General features: G+C 36.5%; 1 protein-coding gene across 3 annotated transcripts; it reads right to left on the bottom strand.

The window, feature by feature from the left end:
• Window positions 1-26,530, bottom strand: LOC126718049 (phenylacetaldehyde reductase-like). Of its 3 annotated transcripts, none has more exons than XM_050420078.1 (6): window positions 26,267-26,529; window positions 23,567-23,736; window positions 2,524-2,715; window positions 1,810-1,972; window positions 623-809; window positions 1-415 (listed from the first exon to the last, which is right to left on the bottom strand). In XM_050420078.1, exons 1-6 carry the CDS (start codon window positions 26,382-26,384, stop codon window positions 271-273), a joined length of 975 nt encoding a protein of 324 aa, XP_050276035.1. In that variant the 5' UTR covers window positions 26,385-26,529; the 3' UTR covers window positions 1-270. The 3 variants fall into 3 exon arrangements, with proteins under 3 accessions (XP_050276035.1, XP_050276033.1, XP_050276034.1); XM_050420076.1 differs by having other exon boundaries at window positions 2,524-2,609; window positions 23,617-23,736; window positions 26,267-26,526; XM_050420077.1 differs by lacking the exon at window positions 23,567-23,736 and having other exon boundaries at window positions 2,524-2,609; window positions 26,267-26,530.
• Between the last annotated feature and the right edge of the window lie 981 nt (window positions 26,531-27,511).

Consider the following 27,511-nt stretch of genomic DNA (forward strand, 5'->3'; position numbering starts at 1 on the left):
TTATTGGAACAGGGGACTTGAATTTTTATCTCAATGTCTCCAGAAAATTTAAAATTTAAAATTCAATGTCTCCTTACAAATTGAGTGAAACTTGATTTATAAGTTTACGCAAAAAGATAAAAGTATTACAGTTCATACATCTTTATTGATAAACTGCAGTTCATACATCTTAACATAACGGAACCTTCTAGTCCAACAAACACTAGCCAAGATTGGACATACACAAATTATTTGTACTAATCTGCATTACTTCCCTTTCAGTAACATAATTCAAATAGTGAGGAAGCCGTAGTCCTTGAAGCTTTCCACAGTGTCCCTAAGACTCACTTCCAAAGGAACGAAGCTAATAACCAAACTTTTGGCCTTATCTTGGGATATCTTGTATGCTGGCAGCAAAGGCTTGTCATCTTCACATCTGCCAAAAATGTAAAATACAAGTGACTATTCAACTTTTGTGATGTGTCACAACAATTGCTATGGGTGATAAAAGCAAATTCTTAATTAAACGGATCATTATGATTATTTTGTTAAATGAAACATTTATTTCACCTTAGTCGTACTTTTATGTTACACAAAAGGCACCAATAAGTGACATTCAGTATCATGCAACTAAATAACTTACTTTTCAAGTAGATTTAAAGTAGGGTAAAGTCCATGCAATATCTTGAAAACCTCAAAATAGTGTATAACTTTTGCAACTATACAATATCTGCCACTGGCCGCAGGAATCTCAAATGCCTGAATATGTGCATTTGCAACATCTCTAACATCAACTAATATACACATTCCATCAGGAAATACTTTAGTTCCTGCATCCAAGAGTAAGAAAGAAAGACAACAAATTAATCACCTTTGTCTATACTACAATACCACTAATATCTATTCAAGTACTACTACTATATTTAGGTTTTATCAAGGCATAAGTTTTGCTTTGATGAGAGAGATTTTTTTTTTTTTTTTTTTAATTTATGTTTGTTGGAGAAAAGGAACCATGAGTGCAGCCCATGAAGAAAATTTTTTATTTAGCAATGCTAGGGATACTACAAATTTTACCACACATAAATCTTATGAATTGTTGTGTCACTAATCACAATAAAACAATTCAAAAATGCGGTGGTTGAAGTCCACCAATCTCATTCATTGCTACATTAGTTTATCTGTTTTATGTAGTAAAATTTATACTAGCTTTAGCATTTATTTTTTTTTCTGTTTTTCTTTGATAAAAAATTAACTTTTATCTATTTACTAATATTTAGGACTCTATTAGTTAAAATTTATAATAGCTTTAGAATTTTTCTTTTTCTTTTTTTCTTTTTAATTTTCAGTTTTCCTTTGATAAAAAAATTATTTATCATCTATTGACTAATTTTTAGTACTCTATTAGTTAAAATTTGGGAATTTTCTTCCACTTGGAAGCCTTAGGCGATTGTCTAACTTGCCTATTGGTTGGAGTGACCTTGGATCTGGTGATAGAAGTCATAGAACCCTAGCACAAGAAAGACCCTTATTGTTTGATTGCCTGTATTTATTAGTGACTATCGAGAACATTACACTTCAATTGCACATTGCAAAACTATAGGTCTAGGGTTTTGTCTTAGTGGACTGCCCGCATGGGTGCCAACTTGGGCCATCTCAAACTCAAAAGGCCTAAATGTCGACACTGTCAGATGCCATCTTAAATAGATGAGACACTTGAAGCAGTACAGAGAAAAAAATGATCATTTTTTTAATATCATGTTGAACTTTGGTTTTCGAGATGAAGCACATACTTGAATATTTAGAATTTTATGTAGAAAGAACAAAGAATACCCTTTACGAGCTTTAGAAATGTCTCCAGACTAAAACCAAGAGTTGGCTGTATGAGTGGACCAATAACAAGGCCTGGGTTTATAGCTACCAAGTCAATATCATTCTCTTCAGCAAATTTCCAAGCAGCCTCCTCAGCCAAGGTCTTTGACAACATATACCAAAGCTGAAAAAATACAATAATAAAAAAATTAAACAAAAACAACTTCGAATGAGAGATCCTTTCATGGTCAGTACGTAATTAATTGTTGGACCAAAAAATAATAATAATAATATGCTATATGTCTCATTTTACTTAGAGCAGGAATCCATACAATTTATGTTTAGAAGTATCGAAACATAGAATTTTTTTTTTTTTTTTTAATCTGATTCTAGCAAATAAAATAAATTACTAGGTGAAATGATTACATTAAAAAATATTTAGGAAAGTATTATTAGAAGAAAGAGTAAAAAGAATCTAGAAATTGGCATGGATATATTCTCATGAGGAAGCAAGGTAACAAAATTTATGATGCTATTCTCTAATGTTTCTCAAACAACAGCTATAATTACTGAACTACATGTATAAAGTTAAGATATTATGACTTTTATTTTTCTTGTAACATCATCATCAGAACATTACCTTAGATCTTTCATTAAAGGTATCTTGAGATCAATTATATGTGATAGTCCTAATAAAGACACACTTAAAAAGCAATATAACAGATAGATACACACCTTCAACTTCTCACAACTAATTGGATCCGAAAACCAAGTCTCATCAATAACCACATCAGGGGACAAGGTTTTCCCATTGAACATAACTGAAGCAACAGAAGATGTTAAAATCACTCTCTTAATAGAAGGAACTTTTACACATGATCTGAGAACGTTAAGTGTTCCCTTCACTGCCGGATCAATTAATTGCGACTGAAATATAAGAAAATATGAAAGTAGCTCCCATAAGAACAAATTTATGAAACTAAGTTATCAAAAGCATAATAATATTGGATAAATTAAATACACTTCATTGAACAAGTTTATCATGTACCATTCTTATTATTGTTTAATATGGTAGAACTTCTCTTATGTCTTTGTAGATAATAATATATACATTTACTCCGTAGTTATTAAACCCGACCTGGACATTGATTTAGTGAGCCAAGTCATTAGATCACCGATTGAGTTGAAAGACCAAATAAATTTTTTTTTTTTTTAAATATACTTAAAAATAAGTTTGAAAATCATAACATAAATATTTAATTTTTTTAAAAAAGATAGGCATATGCCAAAATTAAACTGCCTATTGTAATTCAAAATCAAGGTTTCACAATATGAGTTGGGTTACTATGTCACCAGCACAACCAGAGGGTCATTGATTGAACCGCAAGATCAAATAAAATATATATATATACACACACACTTGAAAGTAACTTTGAAAAATCATAACATAAATATATACATTTAATTTTTTTTTAAAATAGGCATTTGCCTAAATTAAACTAGCCATTGTAATTCAAAATCAAGGTTTCACAATAATATAATAGTCTTTTGGTAGGATGTGAGTCTTGGAGGTAGGCAGATAGATAGAGAAATGCTTTTTTTTTTTTTTCTTTTTTTTTTTAATTTTTTTTTCAGGTTTTATCCTCTTTAAATTACCATATTATAGCACATTAAATAGTAAAGAAGTCGATACCTATTCTCCCCTGTGGAGCTCTCTCTCTCGTGTATACGAGTCTCTCCCTCCCTGGACTTAGGTCTAGGGCATCTTGGTTTTTTTAGCAGTGAGTCTGGGCGAGCGATATTGTTTACCATGGCGGATGATGTCATGTATGGCATGGAGAACATTAAGTTGACTACGGAAGAGGAAGAGGTGATTCCAATCTTTGATGAAGGACGGTTGGAAGCCATTGAGGACTGCACCCTCAGTTTGATGGGTAAGTTTTTAACATGTAAAACCTTGAACAAGCAAGCCGCAAAGTATACCATGAGAAGGGCTTGGGGTTTAGAGGATAGGCTACGAATCACAGAGGTAGGGCCAAACCTGTTTCAATTTAAATTCACATCTGAATTTGAGTTGAATAGGGTTTTCAGAGGTGGCCCGTGGACTTTCGACAACCAATTACTACTGCTAAAGAGGTGGACGAGAGGCATGACTGTTGAGAATATAACCATGGAGACGGCATCTTTTTGGATTCAGATATGGGGGGCGCCGCTTGACATGTTTACATCACAAGTTGCCAGGGAGGTGGGGAGTCGGCTTGGGACTGTTGAAGAAGTTGAACAGAGGAAAGGTCAGGACGAGTTACACTACTTCATGAGGGTTAGAGTGGCGCTACCTATTTCGAAGCCCATTCGTAGAGGAAGCTTCATTGCAGGGTCTGAGGGAGTAAAACATTGGGTGAAGTTTAAATATGAACGGTTGCCGCTGTTCTGCCATTACTGTGGTTTGCTTGGCCATGATGTGAAGAACTGTGCAGAACACTTCGCGGCGACAAAGAATGGAGGCATGGTCGACTACCAATATGGGGATTTCCTTAAAGCTATGGGAGGTCGAGCAAGGAGTGGTCCGGTTGAAAGAAAGGTAGGGGCGGCTGAATACAGTCCAGAGGGGAGTGGTGAAACATCCGGCGCCGGTAGGTACAGTTCGAAGGGAGATCCGATCAGGTGTGCAGAAGCGTTGGACCATAGCAGAGTTGAGGCGGCGGACGTTGGACAGCGTCGAAACCCTAGAGACGAGGATGGAAACCATTCCGGATTTGCAGGAATCACGCCGCATGGTCAGGGAGGAATTCACGCTCATGCAGGTGTCGTGGAGAGTAGCTTTGCTGACGTGGCCAAGTCTGTAACTGAGCTGAAAGAAGATGAGTTAAACCACGTGGCTGCCTTACCTAGTGGGCTGGAGGGCAAAGCACATGATAATAAGATGTTGGGCTTAAGTAGGGAAGAGATGGGCTGTGAGAAAAATTCTGATGGGCTATATGTTAGTAAGCCCAAGTCTTCTTGGACTAGATTCCAAAGGATGGACTTTGGGCTTGGAAGCTTGCAACAGTTGCTGGTACCGTCCAATGGTAAAAGGCTAATGCCAGTAGAATTTGATGGGAACCAAATTTTGAAGGAAGATGAGGGAAGAGCTAAGAGGGGGAAATTAGAGAGTGGGGAAGCCTTTGTGTTTGAGAGATCGGCGGGGGTGGATGACCACCCTTGCCAGGAGCAATGAGGTTGCTATGTTGGAACTGCCAAGGGCTTGGGAACCCTTGGACAAGTCGAAGCCTTCGCAAACTTGTGAGGGAACAAGCTCCCACTATGTGTTTTCTTATGGAAACACGTCTGGATAAGGAAAGTTTTGATAATTTGTATGGAGATTTGCAATTTCAGAATAAAATTATAGTCAAACAACCAAATGCAGGAGGTGGATTGGCTTTACTATGGAAGAAGGAAGTTGGGATGGATCTGGTTAATTATTCACCTAATCACATTCTGATGAAGGTCACTGAAGAGGATGGGTTTGTTTGGTTTTTTACTGGCTTTTATGGTTGGCCTGAGGCTCAGAACAAAGAAAAATCTTGGCACTTATTGGAACATCTGAGGAGTTTTGTTAATGGTGCATGGCTGTGTGCAGGAGATTTCAATGCTATTCTAAATAGTGCAGAAAAATTTAGTTTAAGGCCTCCTAATTCAGCAGAGATTGATGCTTTCAGGACTGTGTTAGATTCCTGTTCTTTGGAGGATTTGGGATATAAAGGGTATACATACACGTGGTCTAATAAGAGGCCAGGTGTAGCTAATACCAAATTAAGACTTGATAGAGCTGTGGCAACTAGGGAGTGGCGGGAAAAATTTCCGATATCTACAGTTTCCCATCTTCCTCCCCATGCATCAGATCATTTGCCAATTTTGGTGCATGTGAAGAGTGTTCAAAGGTTTCAGAAAAAATTTAAAAAGGGGTTTAAATTTGAAGAAAATTGGTTACTGTGGGAGGATTGTGGCGGAGTGGTTAAAGATGCTTGGGAGATGGTGGGAGGGGGAGTATCGGGCCTAGCTTCAATAAAGGACAAGATTAAGTTCTGTGGTGAGGAGTTGCAAGCTTGGGGATCTTCAAAGTCAGAGCCGAATGATGTAGCAATTAAAACTCTCCAAAACCGTTTGGAGGTTTTGAATAGTGTTGAAGTAGTGACTGAAGAATCAAAGGCCGAATATTTGAGTGTTAGTAAACAGCTGGATGATTTGCTACTAAAGTAGGAAGTTTTCTGGGCACAACGGTCACGGATCCCGTGGCTTAAACATGGAGATAAAAATACTAAATACTTTCACTCAAAAGCCTCCCAGAGGCAAAGGCGAAATTTTATTAAGGGAATTCGAGGTGAACAAGGGCTTTGGGTGGAGGAGATGGAGGAGATAGCTACTGTGGCTACTGACTATTTTGACAATTTATTTTGTGCAGGTAATTGTGACCAGATGGAGGAATGCCTCAATGCGATCCCCAGGAAGGTGACACCGGAGATGCATGATACCCTGTCCAGTGAGTTTAGTGCCGATGAAGTTAAGATAGCGTTGTTCCAAATGGGACCAACAAAGGCGCCTGGACCTGATGGTATGAATGCTTTATTTTACCAAAGATTTTGGCATGTTGTGGGTGATTCTGTGGTTGATACGGTGTTGGACTTTCTGAATAATGGTCATATGTTGCCTGATATTAATCATACTTATATTGTGCTGATTCCTAAAGTGAAGAATCCGGAGAAAATGTCTGATTTTAGGCCCATCAGTCTGTGTAATGTGATTTACAAAATTATATCTAAAGTTTTAGCAAATAGATTGAAGCAGGTGTTACCTAGTATCATATCTTCCATTCAGAGTGCTTTTGTCCCTGGGCGTCTTATTACTGATAATGTGTTGTTAGCATATGAAACACTACACATTATGCACTGCAGAAAGAAAGGAAAAAAAGGGTATATGGCATTGAAGTTGGATGTGAGTAAAGCATATGATAGGGTGGAGTGGCCTTTCCTTCAGGGGGTTATGCAGCGATTGGGTTTTCCTGAAACATGGATAGAAAGGGTTATGAGTTGTGTGACAACGACGTCTTTCTCTGTTCTAGTAAATGGGAGACCATTTGGTAATGTCTTGCCTTCTAGGGGAATCCGTCAGGGTGATCCTCTCTCACCATATTTATTTTTGCTATGTACTGAAGGGTTTACTTCGCTATTGGATAGAGTAGAGAATGGAGGGAGTCTGCATGGGGTATCTATTTGTAGAAGTGCACCAAAGATAACTAATCTTCTTTTTGCAGATGATTCATTGATTTTTGGTAGGGCCACACCAGCAGAGATTAATGCTATTGTTGACATCCTTCAAGTTTATGCTAAAGCCTCTGGACAATGCATAAATTTGGAAAAGTCTTCAGTGTATTTTAGTAATAATACCACTGTTAGCCAGAAGCAAGAGGCATTGGGGATTCTGGGAGTGAAGGAAGTGGTTCGGTTCGAATCATATCTGGGTTTGCCTACCCTTGTTGGAAGGGCAAAATACCATACTTTTTCTTTTATTAAAGATAGGGTGTGGAAAAAATTAAAGGGGTGGAAGGGGATGATGCTTTCTAGAGCTGGGAAAGAAGTTCTCATTAAGGCAGTTGCTCAGTCTATTCCAACGTATACAATGAGCGTGTTTCAGCTTCCAGGGAAATTATGTGAGGAGTTGGATGGCTTATGTGCTAGATTTTGGTGGGGCCAGGTAGGGAATGAACGGAAAATTCATTGGAAGAGCTGGGATAAAATGACTTTGTCAAAGAAGGATGGTGGAATGGGGTTTCGGGATCTGAGAGCGTTTAATTTAGCTATGTTGGCCAAGCAGGGGTGGAGATTATTAATTGATACAACTTCCCTAGTCTATCAATGCTTTAAAGCAAGGTACTTCCCTAGATCTTCAGTACTTGAGGCTTCAGAATCACCTAACTGTTCTTTTGTGTGGCGGAGTTTAGTGGCGGCCTTGCCTATTTTGAGATTGGGACATTGTTGGCGAGTGGGTGATGGACTTTCTATTAATGTCTATCGAGATAGGTGGATTCCTGAGTATCCTACTAATAAGCCCTTTTTGTCAGTAAGGGATGAAGAAGAGGAAGAGTGGGTGTCAGGGTTGATTAACCAAGATATCCATGTTTGGCGCCGAGATTTTATTATGGCTCACTTCAATCGGGATGAGGGGGAAGCTATTTGCAATATACCTTTAAGTCGAAGGCTAGTATCTGACTCTATTTTTTGGAAGCATAATAAGGATAGTATCTTCACAGTGAAGTCAGCCTATAAGGTTGCCAAAGCTCAGGTGTGGAAGTTGGATCGGGCTGAAACATCATCAAGTAATGGTGGTAGTCCAGTGTGGGCTGCTATATGGAAGCTTCGGATTCCCAATAAGATTAAGGTGTTTGGGTGGAGGGCATGTCATGATATTCTCCCTACTAGAAGGAACCTCAAGAAGAAACGGGTGTTAACGGATGATGTGTGTTCGTTATGTGGTTTAGTCCAAGAATCAGCTATCCATGCTTTATGGGAATGCTCAGTAGCGCAGGATGTATGGTATGGGAGTGTAAGGGCATTGCAGAAGTGTGGTACGGGTCAGATTGATGTTGTTGCTTTATTGGAGTATTTGCTTGACCGGCTGGACAGAACAGAGGTCGAATTGTGGTTGGTGCAGGCATGGTTGATTTGGAACCAGCGGAATAGAGTTGTGCATGGAGGCAACTTAATTGATCCGGGCTGCTTGAATAGGCGTGCATCTGAATTGCTTGAGGAGTTTCAGCAAGCACAGGTGAGTCTTCAGGCGACTGTGGAAGTTGGAGCGACTCGGCAGGCGGTACAGACTGATGGAATGCGCTGGATACCCCCGCCACATAATGCGTACAAGCTTAACTATGACGCTGCGGTGTTTAAGGACTCTGCTAGTTCTGGCTTCGATGCAGTGATCAGGAATTATACTGGAGAAGTTATGGTGGCAATGACAGTTAAAGGTCCGGCGGTACAGGGAAGTGATTTGGCTGAACTACTTGCATGCCGCAAGGCGCTGGAATTCGCTATTGATGCTGGTTTCACGAGGCTTGTCGTGGAAGGGGACAGTGTTAATGCTACAAGGTGGATTGCTTCCGGTACGGAGAACCAGTCAGCCATTGGCCACGTCGTTGGAGACATCCGGCACCTGGTAGGAGCTTTGGAATGGTCGTCTGTGAGCTGCACTAAAAGAAATGGTAATCAGGTAGCACATGAGCTTGCTAGGTATGCCAAACAGGTGAATGTTGATTTATTTTGGATGGAAGAGGTTCCATCTGTTGCTGTTGAGTTTGTAAACATTGATGCTTCTATGATTTAATGAAAGTATGTTTTCGGTTTCAAAAAAAAAAAAAAAAATAGTAAAGAAGTCAATAAAATGAACCTATAGATATAATTTTACAAAATTCACAAAACCAACTGGGTCATAAAAACTTATCTGGGTTACGCAGGTCACCACAAACTCGTCGGGTTTGACCGATCTCTTATGCATAAATGATCTATTTAAACAGCCAAATTGCTCTACATACCAGGTCATTGGATTCCCAATCGGGTTTTTAATAACTATGATTTACTCCATTGTCTAATTCAATGAATTATTACTATGAGCTCTTTGCAATGTCCTCTATCAAAGTTTCAAGCTTTGGTTATGGAGGTCATGAGAGAGAGAGAGAGAGAGAGCTCTCTGCAATGTTCTCTATCAAAGTTTCAAGCTTTGGTTATGGAGGTCATGAGAGAGAGAGAGAGAGAGAGAGAGAGAGAGAGAGAGAGAGAGAGAGAGAGAGAGAGAGAGAGTTTGTGTTTGTTAAATGCTTGAATAATATGATTACACTAAGCTTTGAGTTTAAATACACTAATAGAGCGGGAAAATAGCTACAAACTTTCTAACTAACTAATAATTAACCTACAACCAATCATCAACTAATACCTGACAGTATTAACCAATGAATTAAATAGAACTAAACTACAAGTAGCTTTACAAGTATTTACACTAAACGACTGTAGTTTATGAAACATTTGATTCTGCAGTTTTAGCCTCTCTCTTCACCTTGTACATTTTTCCTTCAATCTATAGACTACCTTCACAGCTCCTCACATTTCAACACTACCCCTTAAGACGGAGCATATATATTGAGTATGCCCATCTTGGAAAGGAGCTTGAAGAATTGAACCTTGCCAAAAGGCTTTGTGAAAAGATCTACTAGTTGATGTTTAGTAGGCACATGAAATGTTCAAATTGTCCCTGATTGTGCTTTTTCCCTAATGAAATGGCAATCAATCTCAATATGTTTTGTTCTTTAGTGGAAGACAGGATTGGCAGCAATGTATAAGGTTGCTTTGCTATCACAGTAAAGAGAGGCTGACTATTAGTGTCTAAAACTAAAGTCTTGCAAGAGAGCAATTAGCCTCACTAACTCACCGGTCATAGCTGCCATTGCTCTATATTCAGATTCTGCTGATGATCTAGCCACTACTTGTTGTTTCTTGCACTTCCATGAGATTAAAGAATCTCCCAAGAAAACACAAAAACTAGAAATGGATCTTCTAGTTCCAGGGCAGCCTGCCCAATCAGCATCACAATAGGATTTTAGATGTAAAGTAAACTGTGCAGAGAAGAAAAGACCCTAGGCCAAAATGGCCCAATACCATGTTTTTTTGAAATTTTTAGCAACAGAGCACTGTTTCGGAAATAATTTGGGATCTACCACTTTTTGTGGCACTTGAGCTTGGTGAGCTCGAGTACCATCTTTTCATTGGTCAACATCTTCTCAAAAAAAAAAAAAACAGTTGCCCGAAAACGTCACTATAGGGCTTAAAAACACCACTATAGGGCCCCTTGAACCTGGTATGGGGACTTATAAAAAAATTTTGCAAGAAAACGCTGCTATAGGGCCCGAAAACGACACTATAGGGCTTAAAAACGCCACTATAGGGCCCTTTGAACCTGGTATGGGACTTATAAAAAACTTTTGCAGGAAAACGCCGCTATAGGGCCCGAAAATGTCACTATAGGGCTTAAAAACGCCACTATAGGGATCCTAGAACAGAGCAATTACCCTTATAAAAAAATTTTGCAGGAAAACGCCGCTATAGGGCTTTAAAACGTCACTACAGGGCTTAAAAACGCCACTATAGGGCACCCAGAATATGGGCCAATCACACTTTTAAAAAAATTTGCAGGAAAACGCTGCTATAGGACTTTAAAACGTCACTATAGGGCTTAAAAACGCCACTATAAGGCTCCTTGAATATGGGGCGACGGTGGAATGGAAAAATGTGGTACTCGAGCTTGGTGAGCTCGAGTACCACAAAAAGTGGTAGATCCCAAATTATTTCCGAAACAGTGCTCTGTTGCTAAAAATTTCAAAAAAACATGGTATTGGGCCATTTTGGCCAAAGACCCTATCCTGGACTGTTCTTCAAGTAGTTTAAAACTTTGTAAGCAGCTTGAAGGTGCGGAAGCTTAGGAGAGCCCATGTACTAACTTAGTTTCTGAATTGCATAGCGAATGTCAAGTTCGGTCAAAGTCAAGTACAAAAGTTTTCCTATAAGTCTTCTATGCATACCAGGATCAGCCATATTTGTCTCTTCTATACTACTAAACTTTGCAAATTGTTCCATAGGCGTATGTGCTGGTTTGCTTGCTAAAAAACCTACATTAAAAAGAACCTCTAGGGTATAATTCCTTTTACACAAAGATATCCCTTTTGTAGTTCTTGCAACTTCAAGACCCAAGAAATATTTTAAAAATCCAAGGTCTTTATGTTTGAATTTGTTGTCCAAGAACTTCTTGAAATCATCTACAGCTACCTCATTGTTGCCTGCTATTAAGATATCATCCACATAGACCAGAAAAATGATGATTGAAGACTTCTCAACCTTAGTAAACACTGAATAGTCTGACTTGGATTGGATGAACCCTTGCTGAATAATAATGGAAGACAACTAAGCAAACCATTGTCTACTAGCCTGTCTGAGTCCATATAAGGACTTAGTCAGCCTGCACACCACTTGATTGCACTCCCCCTTGCGGCCAAACCCTGGAGGAGGAAGCATATAAACCTTTTCATCCAACTCCTTATGTTGAAAGGCATTGTTGACGTCTAGCTGGGCTAGATGCCAACCATTGATAGCTGCCAAGGCAAGGAGAGTTCTGACAGTAACAAACTTCACCACATGAGAAAATGTTTCATAGTAATCAACCCCTTCAGTTTGAGTATACCCCTTTGCAACTAATCTGGCTTTGTATCTCTCAATGGAACCATGAGCTTTGAGCTTTATTTTGTAAACTCATTTGCAACCAATGGGTTGTTTACCAGGTGGAAGCTCAGTCAATTCCCAAGTATGATTAGCTTAGGGAGCATCAATTTCAGCTTGCATTGCATCCAACCATTTAGGAAGTAACCTTTAATGCCATTGGGATAACCAAGAAATATACAAGGTTTGGCTCTAGTATCAAATTTGGTTATGTTTCTAGTGAGGGTAGAAGCAGAACAAAGGCAACCAAATATTTTCAAATGAGAATAGGAAGGTGGATGGCCTAGAAGCTTCTTAAAAGGTGTAAGATTATGAAGTATGGGACTAGGTATTCGGTTAATAAGGTATATGGCTGTAAGAATACAATATCCCCAAAATTTTAAAGGCAAATTAACTTGGAACCTAAGAGCTCTAGCCACATTCAGGAAATGTTGATGTTTCATTTCAACTATAGAGTTTTGTTGTGGTGTTTCAACACAAGAAAGTTGATGAAGTACACCTTTTGAAGCAAAGAATGATGACATTGCAAACTTAGGTCCATTATCAGACCTTAAAAATTTAATGGAAGCATTAAACTGAGTAGTTACCACGTGAAAGAAGTTTTGAATTAAAATAGATTTATCAAACTTGGATTTCATCAAATACACCCAAGTGCTTTTGCTGTAATTATCCATATTTGTGAGAAAGTATTCGAAACCATTCAAAGAAGGTACATAATATGGTCCCCAAATATCTACATGAACCAAATCAAAGCTAGACTTAGAAATATGAGAAGGAGTAAATGGCAACCTTCTTTGTTTAGCAATGGGACAAACAATACAAGAAGAAGAAGTTTTATTGCAACATGAAATTGAAGATACAGAGTTTTGCAACAAATGCATCCTTTGTGAAGATGGATGGCCAAGTCTGTAGTGCCACAGATTGGAATCATCCACAACAGAAGTTTTATTACAAGAATGAACGGAAACCTTAAAAGAAGCAGGTACAAGTTTAGAAAGAATAGTGGGGATGGAAGCAGGAAAACTAGTTGAAGAATTCTGCAGAATGTACACTTCACCAAGCTTCTTACCCAACCCAATCATCCTCCAAAGCTATAAATCCTGAATGAAGTAGAAATTGGAAAGAAAAAGACAACACCAATGGATATTTTGGGTGAGTTTACTAATGGAAACAAGATTAAAGGAAAAAGTTGGAACACAAAGACATTGTCTAATGTCAATGTGGTACTTAGTTTGACAGTACCTATATGGGTGACTTGTACAATGTCACCATTAGGTAAATTAACAGAAATATGTACCAAAAAGGTAATAGAAGAGAGAAGATGGATAGAGTGGACCATATGATCAGTGGCTCCACTATCAAGAATCCAGTCAGTGGAGGTAATGAAAGTAGTCTTGACATGTGAAGAAAAAACAGAATATTCCAAGGAATTAATAGATAGTTTAGAAAGATTTTGGAAAGAGATTCCTGACATTTCATGTCCAGCAAATCCCATTGTGGGTTGAGCAATGATGTTAGCTACTTGATGACTTTCTGAAGCCAAATCTTGAGGGCCTTGTGTGCCAAAATGAGATTGGGAATTCAATAAACTCAAGAATTGCTGATACTTAGTACGAGTGAGAGAAACATTGTCATCCACTATGTTATCTATAGCAGAAATAGCAACATTGTTGGTAGAGGCTTGACCTTTACCCTTGAACTTATATCTAGGAGGATATCCATGCAATTTGTAGCAATTGTCTACTACATGTCCCATCAATCCACAATGTGTGCATTGAGGTCTACCATTCTTGCCCTTGCCATAAGTGGAAGAAGATTTCTAATATAAATTTGTTGTTTTGGAAACCAAAGCTACAAATTCAGCTTGAACCACATGACCAGATCCTACTTTTCTTTGCTTTTTCATCTTGAAGAAAAAGAGAAAACACCTTAGACAATGGAGGAATTGGACCCATGAGCAAGATCTGTCCCCTATCTCCTGCATAAATCTCATTAAGTCCCATTAGAAATGCCATAGTACATTCTTTATCTTAATGACCACAAGTGCAGGTCTTATAGTTAGAAAACTCATCCCAAACACCTTTAAACTTGGTGTAATAAGCATTGATGCTTGAATCCTCTTGAGTTAAAGAACTCACAGCTTTCCTCAACTCAAAAATCTTAGGGCCATTGCCTTGAGAATACCTATGTAACAGATCAAGCCAGACCTCTCTAGCAGACTTAAATAGATCACACTAGTCTAAATATCCTTTGTAAGAGAGTTGAATAACCAAGCCAAAACCACGCTATTAGACTTACACCGTGCTATATAACTAGGATCAGATTCAGACTGAGGTTTTGGAATGGATCAATCAAAGAAACCAAGCTTAGTTTTTGCATCCAAAGACACTAGTATAGACCTACTCCAAGTATTATAATTTTCTTCATTCAAAGGTTGGGTCCAGAGTCATACCAAGATTATCACTTTTAGGAAGAAATTATGGGCTTGAAGAAATCTCCCAAAGTTGAAGTTGAGGATGAGCAGGTATTGCTGTTGAAGTTTAGGCAGATTGAGTGCTCATGGTGATCAATCAAGTTTGAAGAATCAAAGAAATTCAATCAAATCTTGAAGAATCCAGAAGAAGATTGAAACTACATTGACTAAGAAATCAAAAAAGATTTCGTACAAATTCAACTCAGAGAAGACAAAATTCTGACCTAGAATCAAAGGAATTCTAATGAAAAATCAAAAGAAAAGATGAAAAGAAATTAAGAATTGAAACTGGGATAACAGCAATGAAAATCTGAACTTGCTGAGCCAGTCAGCTTTGACCATATCAAAGTTTCAAGCTTTGGCTATGGAGGTCATGATAGAGAGAGAGTGAGAGTTTGTGTTTGTCAAATGCTTGAATAATATGATCACACTAATCTCTGAGTTTATATACACTAACAGAGCGGGAAAGTGGCTAACAAACTTTCTAACTAACTAACAATTACCTAGAACCAATCATCAACTAACACCTGTCAATATTAACCAACGAATTAAATATAACTACACTACAAGTAGCTTTACAAGTGTTAGGTTCTAAAGACTTAGGAACTAATATATTTAGAACTCTAATGTGTATTGCTGGCAAACTATGATCAAAACAGGTTGTTTAGTTTTGTTAAGACTTGCTCAAAGTTTTGTATTTTATGTAACGTTGGATTCAAGCTGATGCAAAATTAATAGTGCATTTCGGCCTGATTCGATCGATCGAATCTTAGGCTTGATCAATTGAAAATCGGGCAGAATGCGTTTTTCTGCAGAATTCCAACTCAGCCCTAGTTCATTAAAACGTTTAGGGTTTTATGTTTTTGCCCTAGGTATATAAGGCAAACCCTAGCCACGTTTTAGAAGTTACTCATATTGCGGTTTATGTAAATCTCTTGTGAGATCTGTGAGGAGCTTTCCTTTACATAAGCTTAGGATTATCAAGAAGGAGATTCGTTCAAGAACTTGATGATCATTCAATTGCTGCACTAAAGAATTTAAAGAAACACAAGCGGGTGTGCTTATACTTGCTAAAGAATCCAAGAAAGAAGGAGTCCGTGGTCTCGGAGCTTACACGTAGTCGTGTTAGTAAGTTTCTACTAGTGGGTAACAATAGGATGTTAGTGGTTTAAGTCGCTATTGTAAAATTTCGATTCTTTCATAGTGGATTCAGGTTTTTCTTGAGGATAGCTAGGTTAAATCCTCCCCAGGTTTTTACCGATTTGATTTCCTGGGTCATCATATCATTGTGTTATTTATATTTCCGCTGCCATGCATGATATGATTGTTTGATTGTGATAACGTAAATCTGGAATTTGGACTAAGTAATAACTTGGCTAATTAACTAGGTTAATCCAATTGTGTTTTAAGGGGCCTAAAAACGTACAAGTGGTATCAGAGCAGGTAGCTCTCTTGTTGTTGATCTTTTGATCACTGAGCTGATCCTTGACTCCTGTTGTCATGGAACACGGACATTCTCTTGTTATTCCTCCTTACTTCGATGGGAATAATTATGCTTATTGGAAAGTAAGGATGAAAGCATTCCTGAAATCAATTGATGAGAGAGTCTGGAACTCCATCGAATACGGATGGGAGAAGCCCACTACTCCTGTTAGTAAGTGGCAAACTTCTCAAAAAGAAGCAGCCGCGTTCAATAGCAAAGTTATGAATTCTATCTTTAACACTGTTTCTATGGAGGAATTTAAGAGAATCTCTAATGTTGATGTTGCTCATACTGCTTGGAATATCCTCCAGACTATGCATAGGCACAAAGGCAGTTAAAATCAATAAATTACAGCAATTAACTTTTAAATTTGAAAGTATTAGGATGTTTGATGATGAATCTTTTGATAAATTCTATGTTAAACTTAATGATATTGTTAATTCTGCATATAACTTGGGTGAAATCTATGATCAACCTAAAATTGTTAGGAAGATTCTTAAATCTTTGACTGAAGATTTTAGACCCAAAATGACTGCCATCACTGAGAGCAAGAATGTGGACTCCATCCCTATTGATGAACTTGCAGGATCTCTTCAATCCTATGAGTTAGATCTACCTAAGACTAGCAAATCCAAATCAATGGCTCTTAAGTCAGTTGATGATGTTGATGTTGATGTTGGTGGATTTGATGATGAGCTCTCTGCTACAAAGATTGCTTACCTTGTCAAGAACTTTAGAAATTTCCTTAAAAACAACAACAGAAGGGCAAGAAATAAGAACACTGCTGAACCTAGAAACTTTAGGAAGAATGATCCCACTAAGATTAACAACACTAATAAACCTAGAGAAAAAGTAGGTCAATCTTCTAATAATTCTATGGGTCCTTAGTGTTTTGGATGTCAAAGGTATGGTCACATGAAATCTGAATGCCCTACTTACTTGAAGTCTAAGGGTAAGGCTATGGCTGTAATCCTTAGTGATGGTGAAGTTTCTAATGATGAGTCTGGTTGTGATGAGGACGGAAACTTCATTGCTTTCACTGCTACAGTTGTAGTAAATGAAAGTGTATCTGCTGAAGAGAACCCTTCTGATGGAGAACTCTCTGAGGATGCAGATCTTCAAGAAACCTACAATAAACTTTGCAAAGTTACTGCAAAGGATGCTATGAATGTTGAATTAGGCTTGAAGAAAATTGCATCTCTTGAGCTTGATAAGAAAAATTTGCTTGTTAATTTGTTTGATGTTACTGAACTTTTGAATAATATGAAGACTGAGAACATGCTTTTACTTAATAAAGTTATGAATTTGGAACATGAGCTTTTTGTTACTAGAGAACAAACTAATAGGTCTGCTAATTCCAAACTTGATCATATGCTTAGTGTTCAAAAGTCTCCTTTTGACAAAATTGGGTTAGGTTTTGTAGAAAGCATCAATGTGTCTGCACCCAATTCCACTATCTTTATTCCTTCATCTTCTTCTGAACCCCCTGTGAGTAAGGTTGTGAGTGAGGTTGTCAAACCCTTAGAAGTTACATCTCCTAGGAAGATTAGGATTGATCTTAAAGAGTCCAAACTTAAGAAGTCTACCATTTCTAAGGACAAGTCACATGATAAGCCTACATGGGTTTGTCATTTTTGTGGAAAGTCTGGACACATTCGTCCAAACTGTTACAAATTGCAAGCTACTAAGAGAGCAAACAAACCAAAAGTATATGTGCCTCAAGCACAAGATCCTATGGTACTCATTGGTGAGTTGGTAAAGGCTCTAAACCTTTATTCCAATCTTGGAGTTGGAAATCATTCCCATGTAAATAAGAATTCTAATGCTTGTGGTGCATCTAAAAAGTTTTGGATGCAAAAGGCTCAAGCTAATTAAGTCATTCTGACATGGTCCTTGTGTTTCATTGCTATATTATTTGTGACTATTGTTCTTTGGTTTTTTGTTTTCTTTGTTTCTAGGATTTGTCTTGTATAACATTCATGCATTTCATTCTAGATTGTTTTCGTTTTTTTTTTCAAATTAAAAAAATAAAAAGAAAGAAAAAGGAAGCAAATTGTGTTTTTGCACTATTTTTTTGGTTTTGAAAACAAGGTTGGTCAATTTATTTTCACATAATATATCTTTTGTACTTTGTTTAGCTTTGATGAGCTTACTTATTGCACTTTACTAGTTGAAGCTTTGTAGTGCATGTTGTGTGGGAAAGATGTTTATGATTTTGATCACTTTGTCTTGATTTTGAAGTCACATGTTTTTTACTGTCAGACTTGAACATTTTGAGAAATGTATAAATAACCATTTCACCACTGTTTACTAGCCAATCATGAACACCTTAGTGCATATTGTAAGATTTTTTTGTTCGAGAAAGTGTAGCACATGCACAAAAAGATCATAAGGTGTAGCCTCGGTTAAATGCTAAAATTGGTGTGTACATTATTGGACTTAAAGCTAAATCAAATAAATGCTAAAATTGGTGTGTACATTATCCCGGCTTTTTAATAAGTTTCTAAACAATTAAAATTTGTGTGTATATTATGAGACAAAATTAAGAAACTTACATGACTGCAAGCTTATGATCTAGGAGATGTGGGAGTTATATGATGTAACTCTTTTGGTGATAGTCTTTTTGAAATCCTATGTGATGAATTTTGTAGACCTTGTGATTGATTGCTATTCACATATCACCTCACATGTATCTCAAGCTTTTACTGGTTGCACACACTACACAAGTTACGCTTTGCTAAACATTATACATGTTACTGTGTGTTTTTGGTCTGACCAACAGAGTTTGCAATACCTTGAGTTTTTATGCAAAATAGCTTTGATGCTTGAGAACTTATGGAGAATATTTGAAAATTTTAATTTTGGAAAAACTGGGTTTAAAAATTGTTATTTTTGAAAAGTATTTCATCACATACTCATGCATTTTGTTCATCAATTTCAATGCTTTGAGATGTTCCTAAAATGTGTGTGTGTGTGTGTTTTGTTTGTTTTTTTTTTTTTTTTTAACTGTGTTTTTTCTCAAAATTTCTGTGAGTCTCTATCTGTTTCGATTGATCGAGTTTGTTTTTTGATCAATCAAAATTGGTTCAAAAATTTAGGTGAGCCTTTGTTTGTTTCGATCGATCGATTGAATCTAAGATTTCGATCAATCGAAAATCGTATGAGAAGTTTTTTAAAAAATGATTTTCAGTTCAGTCAAACACTTTTTCAAAAAGCTCTTTTAACTTTTCTCTCTCCATACGACTCAGTCAAGGCTCAATCTCAAATTTTTGTCGTTTTCGTCCATTCTTTTTGCAAGGTTTTCCTCTCTCTAAGCCGGTAAGTCCATTATACCCTTCCTTTTGCATTTATTTTCATGTTTTCATGCATTTTTTCATGCATTTTGTTGGGATTTTTGGAACTATTCAAATTTGGGGGGTTTTTGATGATTTAAGCCACTTTTTCTAAAATTGATCAATGAGTTTTTGTTCTAGGATGTTATAAACTTGATCTTGATGGTTTAATTTGATCAATTTGTTGATTTTTGAGAAATTGAAATTTCTAGGGCTTGTATGTATCCAAATTGGGGATTTTGTTCAATTAGGTCCATATTGATAAAATTGGCTTGTTGGATTGATGTATTTGATCATTATAAACTGTATTCTATCTTGTGTGATGATCAATTGATCAATTTTTTCAAATTGAACAAGTGGTTCTCTAAAATTTTTGGGGTTTTTGTTAGAAACTCTATGCTCAAGCCAATTTTGTGAATTTGAACTTAATTTGAACTTAATTTCATTGCATTAGAGCATGCATCATGACATTTAACTGTTCATGCATCATATAGATTTTTGTTCTATATTTTTTTTGTGCTAACTTGCAGTCTCCCCTTGGTTTTTTCTTTTCTGCTTTGTGTCTTTGTCCTTATCCTCGCATCATGTCTAGGAAGACTAAAGCCCATAGGACACCCTCCACTTCCTCTATGTCTCCCTCTAGGAGTGAGTTGTTTCGGAATGACAAAAGCAGAGAGGTTTATGAGAAACTAAACTGTAAGAGAAAGATTTGGGCTGAGCGTTCTGTTGTGTTAGATAAGGTTGATCTTGCCATTTGGGCCAACTTTGAGAGTAGAGGTTGCTTGTCTTTGTTGGAGGTAGATCATCCACCCCCGATCGCCTTGATTAGAGAGTTCTTCTCGAATCTCTCTTGCCACGTCTATGATTCCAACACCCTTGTTAGAGTTGGATACAAGGTGTTGAGTTCACCATTACCCCTAGGGTAGTGGCTGAAGCTCTTGCGGTTCCGGTCGTTAGGCAGCCTATTTATCCTTATGAGGAGTCTCCACCCCTTGATGACGTTATGTCATTCATCACTGGGTCTTCTATCTAGTAGGGTTCTGATTCTCTGATCACGTCTGCTGAGCTTACTGAGACTATCCATCTTTTCTTTAGGATAGCGTGTCATTCTTTATGGCCTATTTCTCATCTTCACACCATCCCTCTTGAGCGATGTGTGTTTTTGTACGCTTTTGTTTCTGGTACGTCTATTAGTTTTCCTCATTTGTTTCTTCGTTCTTTGAACGAAGTTCATAGGAGTTTTGCCATAGCTCATGCTCTTATCCATTCTATTTTCATTCATAGGATTTTGTTGTTTCTCGGTTTAGTTGATTTCCCTGCTGGTGAGCCAGTTCATGTTATAGCTCCCATAGGTGCCACCTTCTTTAGGTAGAGGGCTGCTTGTTTGAGAGTTGGCTTTACGCGTCCTAGAGGTGAGTCTTCTGGTGCTATTCCCCCTCCTCCCTCTTCTACAAGTGTTAATACGGCTATGGCATCTGGTGCTGTTGCTGCTGATGCTGATGTTCCTCCACCGGCTACTTCGGATGATTTAGACATTTGACGTATGTTAGATCATGTCTTGACCGTTCAGGCGGCTCATGGACAGATTTTGGTGGATGTGCTCGATGAGATCCATGCCTTGCGAGCAGAGTTGGCACAGTTTCGATGATCATCACCGCCACCTCCTTTTAATGATGGATTTTGATTGCTTTTTGACATTCCATCACAAAAAGGGAGTACTTTTAGGGATTTGAGACACTTGTAGAGGTTTTTGTTTTCAGGGGGAGAGTTTTTTTATTTGTTGGAGCTTGTGGAGATTAGATTGTATCTAGGTGCTTCACTTTGTGTTTACTTTTTTTTGGCTCTTGATGTATTTTTGTTGGGCTATTCATGTTAGGGGGAGATATATTTTTGTTGTTGTTTTATGTGTTTCTTGTTTTCACTGCTTATTGATTTATATTTATGAGTTATTCATTGATATATGTCTTTATTTTGTGTTGAGTGACATCAAAAACTTACTTTGTTTACTTGTATTTTTCACACATATGTTTATGCGTTTTGTTTAGTGTTTCAGGAAATATACAGGTTGATTCAATTGAGCTGCTGTCTACACTTGCAACTAATGGGTAGTAATTAGGATTGGATTTTTTATAGCATTTTTTTGTAAAGGGCTTTTCTTTGTAAACTTTGAGCTTTTAGTTGTGTTTTGTCATGGATTGCCAAAGGGAGAGTTTGTTAGGTTCTAAAAACTTAGGAACTAATGTATTTAGAACTCTAATGTGTATTGCTGGCAAACCATGATCAAAATAGGTTGTTTAGTTTTGTTAAGACTTGCTCAAAGTTGTGTCTTTTATGTAAAGTTGGATTCAAGCTAATGCAGAATTAATAGTGCATTTCGGCCTGGCTCGATCAATTGAAAATCGGGCAAAATGTGTTTTTTCTGCAGAATTCCAACTTAGCCCTAGTTCATTAAAGCGTTTAGGGTTTTATGTTTTTGCCTTAGATATATCAGGCAAACCCTAGCCACGTTTTAGAAGTTGCTCATATTGCGGTTTGTGTAAATCTCTTGTGAGATCTGTGAAAAGCTTTCCTTTACACAAGTTTAGGATTATCAAAAAGGAAATTCTTTCAAGAACTTGATGATCATTCAGTTGCTGCACTAAAGAACTTAAAGAAACACAAGTGGGTGTGCTTGTACTTGCTGAAGAATCCAAGAAAGAAGGTGTCCGTGGTCTTGGAGCTTGCACGTGGTCGTGTCAGTAAATTTCTACTGGTGGGTAGCAATAGGATGTTAGTGGTCTAAGTCGCTATTATAAAATTTCGATTCTTTCATAGTGGATTCAAGTTTTCCTTAAGGATAGTTAGGTTAAATCCTCCCCAGGTTTTTACCGGTTTGATTTCCTGGGTTATAATATCATTGTGTTATTTATATTTCCGCTGCTATGTATGATATGATTGTTTGATTGTGATAACCTAGATCTGGAATTTGGATTAAGTAATAACTTGGCTAATTAACTAGATTAATCCAATTGTGTTTCAAGGGGTCTAAAAACATACAACAAGTATTTACACTAAACTAGTGTAGTTTATGCAACATTTGATTCGGCAGTTTTAGCCTCTGACTTCACCTTGTACATTTCTTCTTCAAGCTATAGATTAGCTTCACAGCTCCTCACATTTCAACATCCTCTCTAGTCTCTACTTCTGGATTAAGGCTTGAAAACGCTTTTCTAGAATATAAAATTAAAGAACATAATTATGTTACCCATTTACCCCGTTTCACTATTTTGCTTTAACGTATTGAGCATTGAATTGTCCAAGACACATGCTCAAAAGAAAGAATCACCAGGTTGCTAAAACAGGAAATCTGATATGAGATCTTTTTAAGTTTTTCTAAATGATTTAAGACAAATTTAGCATTCGTCATATTACAAGAAAAATTATCACAATGATTATTTGGGAAGCACGGGTACATCTCCAAGAGTGCCGCACCCACGTCTAACACGCATAGATGCGCCGTGCGGCCGTTGACGAGTTTGCACACTCGTCCGAGGTGAATCCGTTTTTTTTTTTTTTTTTTTTTTTTTTTTTTTTTTTTTTTTTTTTTTTTTTTTTTTTAATTTCCAATTCGGTACCAAACGGGCCAAAACAGCCCTGAATCGGTCCGATTCAGGCCGAAATAAGTGTTTTTTTTATAAAAATAATAATAATAAATAAAAAGTAAAAAAACAAGGCAAAACGTACCTGACTCTAGTGTTTTCTTTCCCCTTTCTGTTCCCTTTCCACATCTTATTTGTTTTTTTTTTTTTTTTTTTTAAGTTCCCAAATAATTTGGTAATTATATCAATTTAAATAATTACTTATCATTAAAAAATAATATTATTTTTCAAAATTTACCCCCTTAAATATCGGCTATAAATATTAAATTGATCCCAAAGGTTCCTTATCTACTACTGCTCTTAAATTGGTACATATTTACCATTATATGAAAAATTATGCTTAGCAATATATAGAAAATATAAATAAAAATATATTTAATAATTTTTTAATAAACGTATCCCCACACTTGTATCCTACTTTCTCAAAAATTACCGAATCACCGCACTACACCTGCACCCACACCCACACCCACACCCAAACCCAAATCCACACCTGTGCTTTTTAGATGATTATACATTCCACAATGCATATGGCAAGTAAATGATAATGCAAGATGAACCTGTGGATCACTGGCTGTCATTAAAACAGGTGATGCAGTGTGAAAAACACCTTGGCATCCATCAACTGCAGAATCAAAAGATCCTTCGTCTAGTAAGTCTGCTTTGAATAATTTTAGTCTTTCTTTAGCTCCATCAAGTGCAAGTAAATGCTCAGTTTTCTTCAGATCCTCTGTGGAATATATATGCAGAGAATTCAATTGAAATGCTAAATTATTAGTAGCAAGCGCTGCATGAATAATAAAGGTGAGAAAAGATGGGAAGTTAAAAGACAAGTGGTTGCTATAGGGAATTTCAAGAACTCTACCTTAAACAGAACCTTATTCTGGGGTTGGGGTATTCCTAGAATAATTCTTAATAAGAATCTTGAGCACGGAGTTGATCAGTGGTTTGTTTTGAAGTTCTGTTTTTTATTTTTATTTATTTATTTATTATTATTTTTATGTTACTGGACCTAGCGTATTTGTTGTTGGTGGGAGTGCAATATTACTCTCTCATTGTTATTTGTGTATTTTTTTGGGAGCTTTATGTTATTTCTTTGGTTATTGAAGTTCTAGTCTTTGTGTGTGCTGTGCAGAGAGTGCAGGGTGATTAGAGCTCTTTAGCTCTGTGGTTTTGTACTTAGTTTCTTGTTAACAACATATCTCTCATTCATCCAAAAAAGGAGAGTAAGGGATAATAATGCACACTACATATGCAATATGATTGTGACTAAACCATATAAATCTACCATTAGATGCTATCATGCTATCATGCTATATAAGATAAACCGTGTAAAGGCAATTCCATTTACGATGACGGTTAGTTTACTTGCCACGCTATTTATTAAAAAGAAAAAAAAGAAAACCTTGCTTACCCAGTTACCCCGTTGATGTCCCACCTATTGTGTGCACAAATTCACTATGGTTCACATGATAAGCATGAAGGTTTTCAAGAAAGTGGCTGACCGAGGGAATGAAGACTTCTGGTGTATCATTTTTCACAGTAGATCTATGTAGACAATTTGTTAGTTGTAACTCGCTTTTGATGCCCAAAGTACGGGTGTGCAGAAAACCCACCGACCCACCAAATCCGACCCAATCCAACCCGACCCACTGGGTTGGGTCGGTTTTTTAGGCTTGGTGGGTTGGGTTGGGTTATAAAAAAAAAATTTATAGCGGGTCGGGTTGGGTTTGGGTCATAAAATTACAAACCCACCAAACCCAACCCGACCCACTATATTTAATATATATTTAAAATATATTTTATATTTAATAAATTTTTAAAAGAAAAATCAATTGTAGGGCACTTATATATATTTAAATATATATATTATATATTTAATAATTTATTTTAAAAACCAGCTGTAGAGCAACATTTTCTCAATTCCTCCTACTAATACTAATTTAATATATATAAAAAATATATTATATAATTAATAAATTTTTTTAAATAACCAATTCTTCCTATCCTATATAAAAGCCAATTAGTTCACACAAATTCTAATAAATTACTATTATTGTTTAGTCATTAGTGTTGAGCCTTTATGGAGTTACATTGATACTAATCTTTAAGTTTTTTTAATACTACCGCACTCCCTTGGTGTGATGGTCACTCCACAAGTATAAGTGCTTGTGGAGTGTAGAGGGGGCAAGGGCCGGGGTTCAAGTCTCCAGGAGGGAGCTTCATATACATATACATTTAGATTAGGTTAGAGTAGAATTCTATCTTGTATAAAAAAAAAAAAGTTTTTTTAATATATTAATATTTATATTTTTTTTTACTCAATTTAATAATAATAAAATTAAAATTTTGTCAAACCCATGGGTTCAACCCGACCCAACCCGACCCATGTGGGTTGGGTTGGACTTATGTGATGGGTTGAATTTTTTTTGACCCAACATGGTGGGTTGGGTCAAAAAATCTCCTCAACCCGACCCAACCCGACCCATGCATACCCCTAGCGCAAAGTGAAGTGGGTGGGGACATTTACAACAAATATTTTTTCCTAAATTAAAGTTGGGTGTGGGGGATAAAAGTACAAATAAGTAGACGATAAGAGATGCCAAAAAGTGTCAATTGAATCATTGGATTATTAACATCATTTATTTATATACTAAATACCAAAATCATGTGTGTATTTTCAGTAAATACTAATAAGTTGATTTAAATGATTAGTTTACACCTTTAAATAAATAAAATAAAATAAAATAACTGAACCACCAAAGCCTTATAGCTCAATTGGGAATGGAAATGATATTCTTCTAAACGAAATCTTTTAAATCTTAATTGAACCAATAACACTGGTTTGGTTGTTTAACATTTCCTTTTGTTCTTCTGCAAACCTTTCAAAGTAAGAAATCTTCAATGATTAAATTCATTATTTCTTAATAGCTCAAGTTTTTAAAACCATCAGTAATTAATCATTGTATAATAGCATTAGGCCTTTGAAAATTTGAGATCTTTGTTGAGATTTAGATGATGCAAAGCTTTAATCAAAAAGTGGAATAACACATTGAAAGAAGAAAAATTAGAGCAGAGGCTATGAAAATTAAATAAATAAATAAATAAAAACTTTGAGAGAGAGAAGAAGAAGAAGAAGAAGAAGATTTTGGAAATTTCAAGCTCTTGCATAAAATGAATTGGTACAAAGAGATGTCTTTATATACTATACAAATGTGTAATACAAATTGGAGAGAAAGAAAGAGAATGTGTGCACTGACTTGTGTCACGAACTGTAGCTTTTACAGTATACCCACGTTGGAGCAGGAGCTTCACAAGCCATGATGCTATGTAACCCGTAGCTCCAGTCACGCACACCACCTTCTCTTCTCCACTCATCCTGTGTGTGTGCGCGTGTGTGAGGCTTTTTCTTAGCTTCGTGGAGTTGGTGCTTCTTTTGGTGAGGAGAGAATTTATGATTAGCACTGTAGCAGGAAGTGATTTCTGATTGATGAATGTTATTAGCTGTGGTGCTTGCCTATGTAGTATGTACTGGATAAGCTTCCATTAAAGACAAAAAAGTACTGGATAAGCTGAAAATCTAAGCGGATATCGAATTGACGGAAAAATGTCAAATAGTACATTTCTAGAAAATTTTAGAAAAATAGCATATTTAGTTATGTTACACATTTTTTTGAACTTGAGTTGGTTTGGAACTCAAATTTGATAAACTTAAGTTTCAATGAGTATAGTATGGCTTTGAATTCAAGTTTGACAATCTCAAGTTTAAAAAATGTATTACATAACTAAATAATTTCGTTTGGATACTATTTTCCTAAAATTTTTCTAAAATTGTGTTATAGAGCAAATTTTACCTCGAATGGACTGTCCTATGCAGACTCACTTTCCAAAATTTTAATCTTACTACTTCTGTTTTTTATTTTAGTAATTTTACTGGCCATAAGTTATAGCGTGGGTAAATTTTTGTTTTCTTTTTAATTATATTTTAGTGAAAATGTTATTTTGGTCATTACATTTTCGAGCTACACTCAATTTGGTCATTACATTTTGATAGACGTCAATTTGGTCCTTGTTGTTTTGAACCTACAGTCAATTTGATTTTTTACCATTAACTTGCTAATGGAAAATGCTTATGTAGCACACGGTGTGCATATTTGGCACACTTGATGCCTACGTGGCTACTAAAATAATAATAATAAATTTATTTATCATTTAAAAATGCCATGTCAGCATTAAATAAAAAATTTAAAACAAAAAAAAAATCCATGAAATTGAAAAATAATGAAATCCAAACCCAAGATCTATTCATTGAGGAGTTTAACCAAACCCAAATAAAATCCCTTAACCATAAAAAATCCCAAAACCAAAACCAAAACCCCTCAACACCTTTCACAAAAATCAGGATTCAAAACTCAAATATAATTATTTTCTACAAAAACTAAAACCCTAACGCACATCTCTAAACCTTGATTAAGCAAGAAAACAATCAAACTCTAGAACTTTTA

Source organism: Quercus robur, chromosome 3, assembly GCF_932294415.1.
Source record: "Quercus robur chromosome 3, dhQueRobu3.1, whole genome shotgun sequence".
NCBI classification, from domain to species: domain Eukaryota; kingdom Viridiplantae; phylum Streptophyta; class Magnoliopsida; order Fagales; family Fagaceae; genus Quercus; species Quercus robur.